The sequence below is a fragment of the Engystomops pustulosus genome, chromosome 5 (genome assembly GCF_040894005.1).
Source record: "Engystomops pustulosus chromosome 5, aEngPut4.maternal, whole genome shotgun sequence".
Classification (NCBI taxonomy): Eukaryota; Metazoa; Chordata; class Amphibia; order Anura; family Leptodactylidae; genus Engystomops; species Engystomops pustulosus.
Genome location: NC_092415.1, coordinates 156,744,394 through 156,757,810, shown reverse-complemented (window position 1 = coordinate 156,757,810; position 13,417 = coordinate 156,744,394). Strand labels below are relative to the sequence as shown.

Here is a 13,417-nt window from a genome sequence, read left to right as displayed (position 1 = left end):
CCACGAGACTGCCTAGTGATCCTGTACCTTGACCCTGGCTGCCACCAACGACAAGTCGCGCCTGTGGAATGACCTGGTGGTACCAAACTGCAGCAAGACCATCCCACTTTGCAGGTGGTCCACTACTCCAAATCCTGACACCCACTACATGCCTCCCAGTGTATAGGTAGCCCCAGCACATGCCTCCCAGTAGCATACCTCCCAACATTTGGGAAAAGGAAAGAGGGACAAAATGGCGGCACGCGTAGCGTGCCGCGGCGATCCCCCTAAGCCACACCCCCAATCACTCCCTGGCCACGCCCCAAATTTTAGCCATATTAAAAATAATAAAAATCATAATTTAAAAAAAAAAAAAAATTATCCTCATTGGGATTTGAACCCAGAACCTGCAGTGTCCATGTACAATAATAACACAGCGCCTCAACCCACTGAGCTATAACCTCAGTGATTAACAAGTGGAGAATTTTGGTAACTAAGAACTATATACTGCCTTGGTATATAGGGAGGGATCTTCTCAGATTATTGTAATTATTGAGACTATTATTATTATTATTATTGAGATGATTATTATTATTATGGAGATTATTATTATTATTATTATTATTGAGATTATTATTATTTTTACCATTATTAATAATCATCTCCATAATAATAAAATTTATAATAATAATAATAATAGTAATAATAGTCTCAATAATTACAATAATAACCTCTGAGAAGATCCCTCTCTATATATCAGTGCATTAGTCTGTGTCACAGTGTAAATGGCAGATAACATGTCTTACTTACCAGAAATCCCCAGCTCTGTATCACTGGGCTTATAGCTCAGTTAGTTAGGCTCCTGTCTATGGTGCAGAGGGTCCCAGGTTCGAATCTCAGCCTGGCCAAAACTTTATTTAATTTAATTATATAAAGAGCTTGTGTCTGGGGAAGACCTGGAGACCATATATGGACAGATAGAGATCTGAGCTGATGACGTGGTCCCTGCTCTCTCCACTAAGCCGACACTTCTCTGAAAAGGATTCCCTCCCGATGTCTGCTCTGGGGAACCCTAGGAGATGCACTGACCATATATGGACAGATGCTGATCTGAAGCTGATGACGTGGTCCCTGCTCTCTCCACTAAGCCGACACTTCTCTGAAAAGGATTCCCTGCCCGATGTCTGCTCTGGGGAACCCTAGGAGATGCAGTGACCATATATGGACAGATCTGAAGCTGATGACGTGGTCCCTGCTCTGCGCTAAGCCCGACACTTCTCTGAAAAGGATTCCTCCCCGATGTCTGTAGAAGCCATTCTGTACTGTGAGTTCAGACTTTCAAAGTATTTACTATGCGGACACAGCGCCGGGACACAGCGGGACCTGGGGGGGGAAATCCGTGACAATATCATAGCTGCCCGTGACGCGGGGCAGAGGTACAAAAAACGGGAAAGTCCCGTCAAAATCGGGACGGTTGGGAGCTATGCAGTAGATAGGTAGCCACAGCACATGCCCCCCAGCACTCCCTTCAGCCAGCTCCTCATCCCTCCCCGGTCTTCTCTTTCACCAAGGCTTAGACAATGGCGGCGATGGCACCTGGGTCGTACAAAGGACGTAGGCAGCGGTAACATCTCTGCCTGTGTCCAGTGATCAGCCTAAGAGACACACACAGCAGCCATCACTATTTATTAAAGATCTGTCTGAGAGCCAGATGCAGCCAACAAAAGAGCCATATCTGGCTCCCGAGCCATAGGTTCCCTACCCCTGCCCTAGATGCTATTGCTGTATAGAAACTTTATATATCTATTTTGTTAAAAATTGAAAATTGTTAAAAATAATAACACTTACTCTTTCTCTTGGATGCCGCCCAAAGAAATCCGGGTGCACTGCAAAATAAAATGGTCGTAAAGCATTGACTGCTTCAACCCCAGACAGGGCCCTGGCTTGGACCAGATGATTCAAAGGAAACTTGCCCCAACAAAGCCTACAAAACAGGGAAACACAGATCAATTTTACACTTCTGTTAAAGGGTATTCCAGGAATCAGCATAATTCATATACAAATGGGTACCTAAAAGCTTATATGTAATTAGTTGTTATCTTGCTCCCCTTAGCAGAAAAATGTTGTGGACATACACTATGTTGAAGAATAAAATGCTACTGGTCATTTAAACAGTCTGTTGATTTCCTCCGACATCACAAGTCCTGCAGATTCCTGGGCAGGTCATGTGATCAGCACTAATTTTGCCTGTAGTCGGTTGGTTGCAGTGCATGCAGTATGGCCAGTTTTATGTCATCTTAGAGAGGTAATGTGCAGTGATGGCAGCTACACATCATTACTATGGTGACAGAGCAAGACAGTCTGTTACATCATCACTGGGAGCAGAGCATAAGAGGGAGGAGGAGTTACTGAAAACTAAAGGATCATGAGAGTTGTAGTTTCCAGTGGCAGCCATCTTGGTGATAACTCTACATATTTTAGAGAGGCTGTAAAATTTTGTGAATCATAAAATCAAACTATTTAAGCTCTATTTTGTGACTAATGACATTTAATTGTTATATTCATTTATTTATAGCATCATGGGTTTTTGTGTCAGACTTTATATTCCTATAATACCCTTTTAAGGCTAAATGTAGCTTTAGGGTGAGGTCACAGGCTGCGGTAGCACTGCGTTTACAAGCGCAGCGCTCATGCAATGGTGGCGTACCTCAGGTCAACGCGTTCGCATTGAAATGCATACAATTGGTAAACAATCACTTGCGTTTCACTGCAAACGCTAATGAGATTGGGCCAAGGGACGGCTCCCGGCGCTTTGAATCACAGCACTAGCACTGCGTGACAGCAGCGTGTGACTGTAAACTCAATGCCAAGACATGTTTAGCAATGAGGGTCTGATCACAGCAGATATACCCATAAAACACACCAATTAAGAAGGTGCTGTTGCCTTGTCAGATTAGGGCACATTTAGCCCAGGGCTTCAGCTGGATTTCTGTGTTAGGGCCCATAATGAATTCAGCAGCATTGTGCATCTTCAACCTTATGCTTCAAGGAATGGAACCTCCCCTCCCCAACATAACACGTGGGGTAAACTTTAAATTGCATGTCCCGGCTTATTAAAGACATTATGCATTACAATTTCATTCAGACTGACACTTATCAAAAATATATATATATTATCATGCAGTCCATTTATAAACTATAATATAAAAACCAATCCCATTTACACCTAAGGCTACATTTCACTAGTTTATCATGGATCTTGAATAATGGTGTAATAAGGTCACACATTAAGACCTGAGATGGCATAACATACGCCAAAATACTGAAACAGTATTGTTAGTAGAACTGATTATCTGCAGAATTATAGATCTAACAATTTGTTTTTTTTACTGTAGCAAATTGCTGTAAATGCGCATCTCACCTGCTCTTTCCTAATACATAAACTCAAGGGCCGTTTATTCCTTAGGTCGCCTTCAGGTCAGCAATGTGCACTGTCTCTTAGTGTGATTATCAAGCCTAGGTTGTATGAGATGTGAATGATGAGATGTCACCTACAGCTTACCTCTCTGCAGCTCTGCAGCAGGCAAACATCTCAGTTTTGTGGAGAAATCTAGTAGAAATCTAATGAGCGTCTGAAACAGAAACAAACATAAGTGATAAGGTCTAGTTCACACTTGTAAGTGCCCGCTGTCTCCATTCACTTCAAGTTTGTTGGCAATTTTCCGACCCCCCACAGAAAAGAATGGAAACAGCCGTGCAGTCATTAATGGCCAAATTATAATGAGACCCAGGAAATGTCTGTACTGGAGAGGGAACAGGACAGGGGCACATGGATAAGGCATATGGGCAGGGGTGCAGAGTACAGAAAGTGTAGATTTGGAGATTTGCACAAAAGTCTAAAATGTTTAAAGGAAACCTTTAATCTAATGTAGACTAGCCTTGCCCTTTTTTAAACATTTTAATTCTCTTAATATGCTAATTTTCTAAAGATGCTACTGGGGTGTGGAGTAGCTGTAGCTGGAGCAGCACAGCGCGGCTACTCCATGCCCCAGTAGCCTCTTGCGTTCCGCCTACCAATGCACCTTCAGTGCACAACTGCAAGGAGCTACGCACACTCATCTGCGAAGCCAGGCTCTGCACATGCGCGTAGAGCAGGCCGCCAGCTGCGCAATCTCGGCTCCAAAGACATAGCTACTGCTCATGAGCAGTACCCGGCTTCGCAAACGAACTAAAGATGCATTGGTAGTCAGAACACAAGAGGCTACTGGGGCATGGAGTAGCCGCTCTGTGTAGCCTCAGCTCCAGCTACTCCACGCCCCAGTAGCCTCTTTAGAAAATTTGCATATTAGGGGAATTAAAATGTATAAAAGTTCTGAGCCACAAACGAATAAGCTCTAAAAAGGGGCAAGACTACTCTAGAGGAACCTGCCACCGGATCTACCTTAATATGTACATCCGTGGTGGTAGGTTTTCTTGAATCCCTTAACCCCTTAAGGACGGAGGGTTTTCCGGCTCATTTCTCGCTCTCCAACTTCAAAAATCCATAACTTTTTCATTTTTACGTGTACAGACCTGTGTGAGGGCTTATTTTGTGCGTAACAAATTTTACTTTCCCGTAATGTTATTTATTTTAACATGCCGTGTACTGCGAAGCTGAAAAAAAATTCCAAATGTGGAAAAATTGAAAAAAAACTGCACGTGCGTCACGTTCTTGTGGGCTCAGTTTTTACGACTTTCACTCTTCGCTCCAAATAACACGCCTACTTTATTCTTTGGTTCGGTGCGATCGCGGTGATACCAAATTTATATAGGTTTTATTGTGTTTTAATACATTTTCAAAAATTAAACGAATGTGTACAAAAAAGAAAAAAAATTTTTTGCCATCTTCTGACGCTAATAACTTTTTCATACTTTGGCGCACGGAAATGTGTGAGGGGTCATTTTTTGCGAAATGAGGCAACGTTTACATTGCTACCATTTTGAGGTCTGTGCGACATTTTGATCATTTTTTATTTCATTTTTTATGTTATGTAAAAAGGTGTAAAAGTCGCATTTCGGACATTTGGGTGCCATTTCCCGCCTCGGAGGTCACCGCCGGCCGTAACCGTTTTTATATTTTGATAGATCGGGCATTTTGGGACGCGGCGATACCTAATATGTCTGTGATTTTTACTGTTTGTTATGTTTTATATCCGTTCTAGGGAAAGGGGGGTGATTTGAACTTTTAATATTTTATTAATTTTTTTTATTTTTTAAACTTTTTTTTTTCACTATTTTTTAGACCATCTAGGGTACAATAACCCTAGATGATCAGATCGCTCCTACCATATACTGCAATACTACAGTATTGCAATATATGGCGTTTTTGCAGGTCTTACATTACAATGAGCCACTGGCTCATTGTAACGAACCTGCATAAACCATGTAGCCTCGTGTCAAGAGAAGACCCGAGGCTACCATGGTAACCGATCGCCGCCCCCCGATGACGTTCGGGGGCGTGGCGATCGAAAAAAAGATGGCGGCGCCCACGCGCCGCCGTCTTTTAAACGCCGCCCGCGACTTTGCGGGCGGCGTTTAGAGGGTTAATAGCCGCGATCGGTGCAAGCACCGACCGCGGTTATTAGCGGTGGGGGTTTTGTGCAAAATGCAAAAACCCCCACCTCTGTATGAAGAGGACTCAGCCCGTGAGCCCTCTTCATACATCCCTTATACCTCTGCGCCGTAGAGCTACGGCGCAGAGCGTTAAGGGGTTAAGGACCAGGCCCTTTTTTGTTATTGCGTCTTTATTTTTCACTCCCCACCTTCAAAAATCTATACTTTTTTTATTTTTCCATATAAAGAGCTGTGTGACGGCTTGTTTTCTGCGTTACAAATTGCACTTCATAGTGATGGTATTTAATATTCTATGCCGTGTACTGGGAAGGGGGAACAAAAATTCTGAATGCAGTGAAAATGATGAAAAAACACATTTGCGCCATTTCTTGTGGGCTTGGATTTTACGTCTTTCACTGTGTGTCCCAAATGACATGTCTACTTCATTCATTGGGTCAGTACGATCACCGAGATACCAAATTTGTATAGGTTTTATAATGTTTTCATACATTTATAAAAATTAAAAACTCATGTACAAAATAAATTCTTTATTTTGTCGTCTTCTGGCGCTAAAAAAACCTTTTTCTTACTTTGGTGTACAGAGCTGTGGGTGGTGTCATATTTTGCAACTTTTGATGACGTTTTCAATGCTTATATTTTTAGGACTGTACAACCTGTAGATCACTTTTTATAGAATTCTTGCATCATCAAGGAATTCAAGGCTCCAGGGGGCCCAAGAAGGACCAGCAAGCACCAGGACAGACTCTTAACCCTTTCAGGACCTGGCCCTTTTTTGTTTTTTCATTTTCATTTTTTACTCCCCATGATCAAAAATCCATAACTTTTTTATTTTTCCATGTACAGAGCTGTGTGACGGCTTATTTTCTGCGTAACAAATTGCACTTCATAGAGATGGTATTGAATATTCCATGCCGTGTACTAGGAAGCGGGAAAAAAATTCCAAATGCAGTGAAATTGGTAAAAAAACGCATTTGTGCCGCCTTCTTGTGGGCTTGGATCTTACGGATTTCACTGTGCGCCCCAAATGACATGTCTACTTTATTCTTTGGGTCGGTACGATTACGGGGATACCAAATTTGTATAGGTTTTATAATGTTTTCATACATTTAAAAAAATTAAAACCTCCTGTACAAAAAATTTTTTTGGGATTTTGCCATCTTCTGGCGCTAATAACTTTTTTATACTTTGGTGTACTGAGCTGTGGGTGGTGTCGTTTTTTGCGGATTTTGATGACGTTTACAATTTTATAAATTTTAGGACTGTACGACCTTGTGATCACTTTTTATAGAATTTTTTAATTTTTTTAAATGACAAAAAAAGTGCCATTTTCGAATTTGGGCGCATTTTCGGACGCGGCGATACCTAATGTGTTTATGATTTTTACTGTTTATTTATATTTATATCAGTTCTAGGGAAAGGGGGGTGATTTGAGTTTTTAGGGTTTTTTATTATAATTTTTTTTTTTTTTAACTTTTTTTTATTTTTATTTTTAGTACTTTTCAGACTCCCTAGGGTACTTTAACCCTAGGGGGTCTGCACGATCCTATCATATACTGCCATACTACAGTATGGCAGTATATGGGGATTTTACTCCTCATACATTACAATGTGCAGATAGCACATTGTAATGCATGGGTTAACCAGAAGTAGCCTCGGGTCTTCGCGAGACCCGAGGTTACCATGGCGACGGATCGCCACTCCCCGCCCACGCGCCGCCATGCATTTGAAGCCGCCGGCAGCATTGCCGGCGGCGATCGAGGTGAAAACACCCGCGATCGGTGCTAGCACCGATCGCGGGTGTTACCGGTAAGCCTTTGCTGCAATATGCAGCAAAGACTTACCGGCTATGGAGAGGGCTCAGCGCGTGAGCCCTCTCCATGCACCCGCGGCCGACCCGTGACGTGCTATTACGTCACGGGTCGTGAAAGGGTTAAAAGTGTTTCACCTTCAGGATCGAGGTAACAGCAGTGCAGAGCTTGCCCAGGAATGGCAGGAGGCAGGTGTGAGTGCATCTGCATGCACTGTGAGGCGGGGACTCCAGGAGTAAGGCCTGGCCTCTGCTCCTACCTGTGGTTTGTACCTACTACCCTCCCTTGCTTTTCCTGGGCATTGTTTACTTTACCACTACCCAGGCCTATATACTGTATTGTCTTATGTGGATGTACTGGTATTGATTTAATGTCTGCATGTACATAGGGATTTATAAGCATCTTTGATTAAGGTAGAGAGCTTTGCTTTTGTCTGTTTGTTGTTCCTGTATTGTCTACCACTCGTTCCCATGCATGTCTATAGGGGACATAAGTTTTACATTTTTATATGTGTATAATAAAGGTTATTGCAGTATACTCAGTACATTGTATTCCTTTTTGGTGCATCTCTCACAGTCCTGCCTAAAAACACTTCCATGAATAAAGAATAATACCAGAATGTCCTCCAAGAGCAACTTCTCCCAACCGTCCAAGAGCAGTTTAGTGATCAACAATGCCTTTTCCAGCATGATGGAGCACCTTGCCATAAAGCAAAAGTGATAACTAAATGGATCAGGGGACAAAAACATAGAGATTTTGAGTCCATGGCTGAAAACTCCCCAGATCTTAATCCCATTGAGAACTTGTGGTCAATCATCAAGAGACGGTGGACAAACAAAAACCAACAAATTGTGACAAAATTCAAGCATTGATTGTGCAGGAATGGACTGCTATCAGTCAGGATTTGGTCCAGAAGTTGATTGAGAGCCGCCAGGGAGAATTGCAGAGGTCCTGAAGAAGAAGGGTCAACACTGCAAATATTGACTTGCTGCATTAACTCATTCTAACTGTCAATAAAAGCTTTTGTTACCGCATTTTCCGGCTGTTTAGGCGCACCGGCGTATAGGGCGCATTAAGAATAAAGGGCAGCTTAGACGTGTTGGTGCATACATAAGGCGCACCGGATTATCCGGGGGCGTGGTTTTGATTGCCGAGCAGAGAGGCATAGAGGCGACTCAGAAGCTCCACAGCAGTGGCGGCTACTGTCAGAATGCCTACGACGCCATGCCTACGACATTTTGAAGATTGAACGCCCTAGGTCCCCGCAAACTCCAGAACTTGGCACCGATCGCGCCAGGAGAGAGCAACCAGGAGAAGTGAGCAACCCCCACGGATAGCCGCAGCAAGTACACAGGGAGCAGAGGTAAGCGGGTTAGGCAGCAGATGAAGAAGCGCTGTGGCTATTTGGCCCGGAGCTCTTCCCGATTCATATATTAGGCGCATCGGACTATAAGGTGCACTTATGATTTCTAAGAAAATCATAGGTTTTTTAGTGCGCCTTATAGTCCGAAAAATACGGTACTCATAATATGACTGCACTTGTATTTCTGTATGTGATAAAAACTTCTGACAAACCAGAGGGCAACAGATCATGTGAAAATGGAATATTTGTGTCATTCTCAAAACTAATGGCCATGACTGTAGTATAGGTAATTTATCAGAAATTGCAGAACAGACACTGTTAGGCCTCATATAGATATTCGTCCCCAGAGACGGATATGGCGACCCGGCAGAGGCACCGCACATGGGGAGACAATAGAACAGGCTCCATCTTTCCCCATGTGTACAGCTGTACCACACCATTTCCTATAAAGAGCAGTACTCAAGCCTCCTCCTCTCTAAGGCACCAGTGCTTGGTAAGCCGGGCGAGGAGATGTTAATGGCACGTTCACACGTTCCGCTAGTGTTGCACAGGGGGCGGGGCTCAGGCCGATTGCATATGCGTTTCCAGAGAAACCGTTTACCATGCTTTTGGCTGGTTACAACCTTTTTATCTATTAAGATAATTGGGGAAAAAAATATTGGACAAAACGGAAGCTTTTTCAAAAATGCACGTGTTTTTTTTAAAAAACACACGCATTTTTAAACGGACTGAAACCGCATGCTTAAAAACGCCATGTGTCATCACCATCACACTGTCTGGGTGAGACTTTGTAAAAATTCTGTAAGGTCAGATCACAGAGGGGCTGGGGTAGCCCCTCAGGCTCATTAGATTAATTTTAATAGTTGACTGTAGGGCCGGTGACACACGTGGCGTTTTTGTTGCTTTTTTTTCATCGCATTTTTGTATCCTTGAAAAACGCACTGTTTTTGCATTTTCAATGGCTTTTTGTCTGCGTTTTTATGGTGCGCTTTCATTGCGTTTTTTAGAGCGGTTGCGTTTTTGAAAACGCATGTGATTACATACACAAACAGCAGGGAGAAGATTGCTACGTTTTTTTCAAATTCCATGAGACACAGCTGCCTGCACATCAACGTTGCATTTTTAAAAAACGCAAGCAAACATATGAAAAACGCATAAGTAAAAAAAAAAAGCGTTTTCAATGTGTTCGAAATTGCCGCAGAAACGCAACAAAAATGTCGTCTGTCACCGGCATAGAAGGTAGGAGGCCATGGATAACAAATATAAAAATATTACCACAGTCACAGGTCTGGATCTATGAGTAATGTCCCTGGTATCATGATGGATTTTCATGGTAGATTGAATAGAACGTGTAGATACTTCAGTACTAGCTACTTTGGTGTGTAACATCCTCCTACATAGAAGATGCTCCAGTATTAGTTACTACAGTACTACATCCTCCGGTAACACATAATCTAATACGTCATGACATTGTATTAGATATTACATGTAGTGATAGGAGCTCCCCCCACCATACATAACATTACTACAGCAGACATCGGGGGTTCCTCCCCCTTTAACCCCTCCCTCTCCAGGCTGTGGGAGCGCTCACCTCATGCGTCACTCTTTGTGCATGTCACACATAATTGTCTTCATTAGATGCGTTTTCCCTGCGTTACGTAGGACAGGCTCTGCAGCACCGCACAGCGCCCCCACCAACAGCGAACTGAGATGCAGCGGGCCGCGACCTGCCCTTCAGCTTAGGGGGCGGTGCCCTGGGAGGGGCGGGTCAGCACGCACTTACCTCCGAGCCCAGGGACCAACACTCCAGCATTCTTCCACTAATTTAGTCCCCGGCTTGTGGCTGGCCTAGGCCGCACTAGGCTCCGCCCCCTCATCACTTGCAGGTGTTTTCCTCATGTATTCTGCTGTCTGCCCTTGTGCTGAGGGGAGGAGCCCTCCGCCCTTCAGCAATCACAGTGCGGGCTTTCAGGAGGGGGCGGGGTCCGCTCCTATAAGGCCCCTCCCCCGCCAGTATGTTTAACCCTCTAAATCCCGGGCTGGGAAGCAGCTATTGGCTGTGCCCCATCACGGTTAGAATAGCCTTAGTAGCGGTCGTGCTGAATAGTCTCCCTTCTCCCCGTTTTACTTTGCCTAGAGAAGGTCTTCAGTGGTCGCCCCTTCTATGCTGTGATTGTTCTCCTCTGAGCAGACATGTCAGACCTGCTCTGGTTTGTTGTCCCCAGAGCAGGGACTGTGACTGCAGGTGCCCCTGCATGGGCTGTGGTACTATATAGCTGTGTACATGGGCAAACAAGATTACAATGAGCCAGTGGCTCATTGTAATGTATAGTGAGCAGAAATGCCATATACTGCGATACAGTTGCATTGCAGTAGATGGTAGGAACGATCGGACCATCTAGGGCTAATGTAGTCTAGCTGGTCTAAGAAATAGTGAAGAAAAAAAAAAAAAGTTTAAAAATGTAAAAAATATATAAAATATTAAAAGTTCAAATCACCCCCCTTTCCCTAGAACTCATAAACTATAATAAACAGTAAAAATCAGACACATTAGGTATCGCCGCGTCCCAAAATGGCCGATCTATCAAAATATAAAAACTGTTACGGCCAGCGGTGTCTATAACGAGACTTTTACACCTTTTTACAAGACATAAAAAATGATATGAAAAGTGATCAAAATGTCGCTCAGTACTCACAATGGTAGCAATGAAAATGTCAGCTCATTTCTCAAAAAATGACATATCACACAGCTCCGTGCGCCAAAGTATGAAAAAGTTATTAGCGCCAGAAGATGACAACATTTTTTTTCTTTTTTGTACACATTCGTTTAATTTTTGAAAATGTAATAAAATGCAATAAAACCTATATAAATTTGGTGTCACCGCGATCGTACCAAACCAAAGAATAAAGTAGAGGTGTTATTTGGAGCACAGAGTGAAAGTTGTAAAAACTGAGCCCACAAGAACGTGACACACACACGGTTTTTTTTTTTAATTTAATTTTTCCACATTTGGAATATTTTTCCGGCTTTCCACTACATGGCAGGGAATAATAAATAACATCACAGAAATTTGTTACGCGCAAAAGAAACCCTCACACAGCTCTGTGCACGGAAAAATGAAAAAGTTATGGATTTTTGAAGATGGAGAGCGAGAAATGAGCGAAAATACCCTGCGTCCTTAAGGGGTTAAATGTACTCAGGATAACAAAATAACACATTCTCTAATTCAATGTTATGAACAAAAATACAGCATCTCACAGGTATAATTCCAACTCGTCTCTATCAGTCCTGGTGTACACACCATTTTGGTTGCCCTTATAACCTTGTATCTTCTTTCTGACTTTAGGGTCGGCAGCCATCTTGCCTGAGGCTTCACGTAGCTTCTCTCTGCTCCCTGCACGGGCCCCCATCCTTGCATTCCAGTACAAGCTCTACACACTGATACAGACATTGACTTTATGGCGGCTTGTACACATTGTGAGGAGTGGAAAGCTACAAGCGTGTAAGTTCTTTATCCTGGGCAGAGGGAGGTATATAGAGCTGACAATGTGTAATATCTGCCATAGGAGAGGGGGAAAAACATGTGTGATATGCATCTCATGGATCTTATCTATGATCCCTTATCTTTCGTTCCAAGTGTCAGATACTAGTACAATGTTCATAGGCTAAATGAAAGTGTATATAAATCTTGTACCATAATAATCTAACCACATTGTCATGACATAGTACAAGGTGGATCATAATTGTGTGCTTAGCGAGTCCCCGCCCACACTTTACACTGACCATCACTGACTGATAGTTTTATTGCTGTTTTAGCTTCTGAGTAAAATTGTAAAGTAAAGAGTTAAAAATGATATTTAGCGTGTAAACAGCACTATAGGGAATTTAAATTTGAGATTTTTAGTTTGTGGGCATACCCCTTTAACCTCTTACCGACATGTGACGTAATAGTACGTCACATGTCCAGTCCCGGTACATGGAGAGGGCTCGCGGGCCGAGCCCTCTCCATAGCCGGTAAGTCTTTGCTGCATATTGCAGCAAAGGCTTACCGGTAACACCCGGTGTTTTACTGCTGATCGCCGCCGGCAAAGGTGCCGGCGGCTTTGAAAAGACGCCATCTTTCTGTGGATCGTCGCTCCCCGTGACGTCATACGAAGACCCGAAGCTACTTCGGGTTAACCCATTCATTACCATGTGCTGTCAGCACATTGTAATGTATGAGTAGCAAAATCCCCATATACTGCCATACTGTAGTATGGCAGTATATGATAGGATCGTACAGACACCCTAGGGTTAAAGTACCCTAGGGAGTCTGAAAAATAGTAAAAATAAAAAAAAAGTAAAAAAAAAATTGTAATAAAAAAACCTAAAAATTCAAATCACCCCCCTTTCCCTAGAATTGATATAAATATAAATAAACAGTAAAAATCAAACACATTAGGTATCGCCTCGTCCGAAAATGCCCGATCTATCAAAATATGATAATGTTTTCTCACTGCGTTTAACCCCGTAACGGAAAATCGCGCCCAAAGTCGAAAATGGCACTTTTTTGCCATTTAAAAAAAAAATTAAAATTCTTTAAAAAGTGATCAAAAGGTCGTACAGTCCTAAAAATGCTAACATTGTGAACATCCTCAAAATCCGCAAAAAAAA

The 13,417-nt window shown here is 42.9% G+C and overlaps 1 protein-coding gene across 6 annotated transcripts in view; it reads right to left on the bottom strand.

The window, feature by feature from the left end:
• TCAIM (T cell activation inhibitor, mitochondrial) overlaps nt 1-13,417 on the bottom strand; it is a 41,442-nt gene that overhangs the window by 25,008 nt on the left and 3,017 nt on the right. For 2 of the 6 annotated variants that reach the window (XM_072153546.1, XM_072153552.1), the window contains exons 1-3: nt 10,355-10,515; nt 3,542-3,611; nt 1,828-1,963 (exon numbers count right to left, since the gene is read on the bottom strand). In XM_072153546.1, coding sequence (XP_072009647.1) covers nt 1,828-1,963; nt 3,542-3,570 — 165 coding nt within the window. In that variant the 5' untranslated portion in view covers nt 3,571-3,611; nt 10,355-10,515. Of the gene's footprint in view, nt 1-1,827; nt 1,964-3,541; nt 3,612-10,038; nt 10,157-10,354; nt 10,516-10,546; nt 10,759-13,417 lie in introns of those variants that run through there. The other 4 variants (XM_072153547.1, XM_072153548.1, XM_072153549.1 and 1 more) reach the window with 4 other exon arrangements.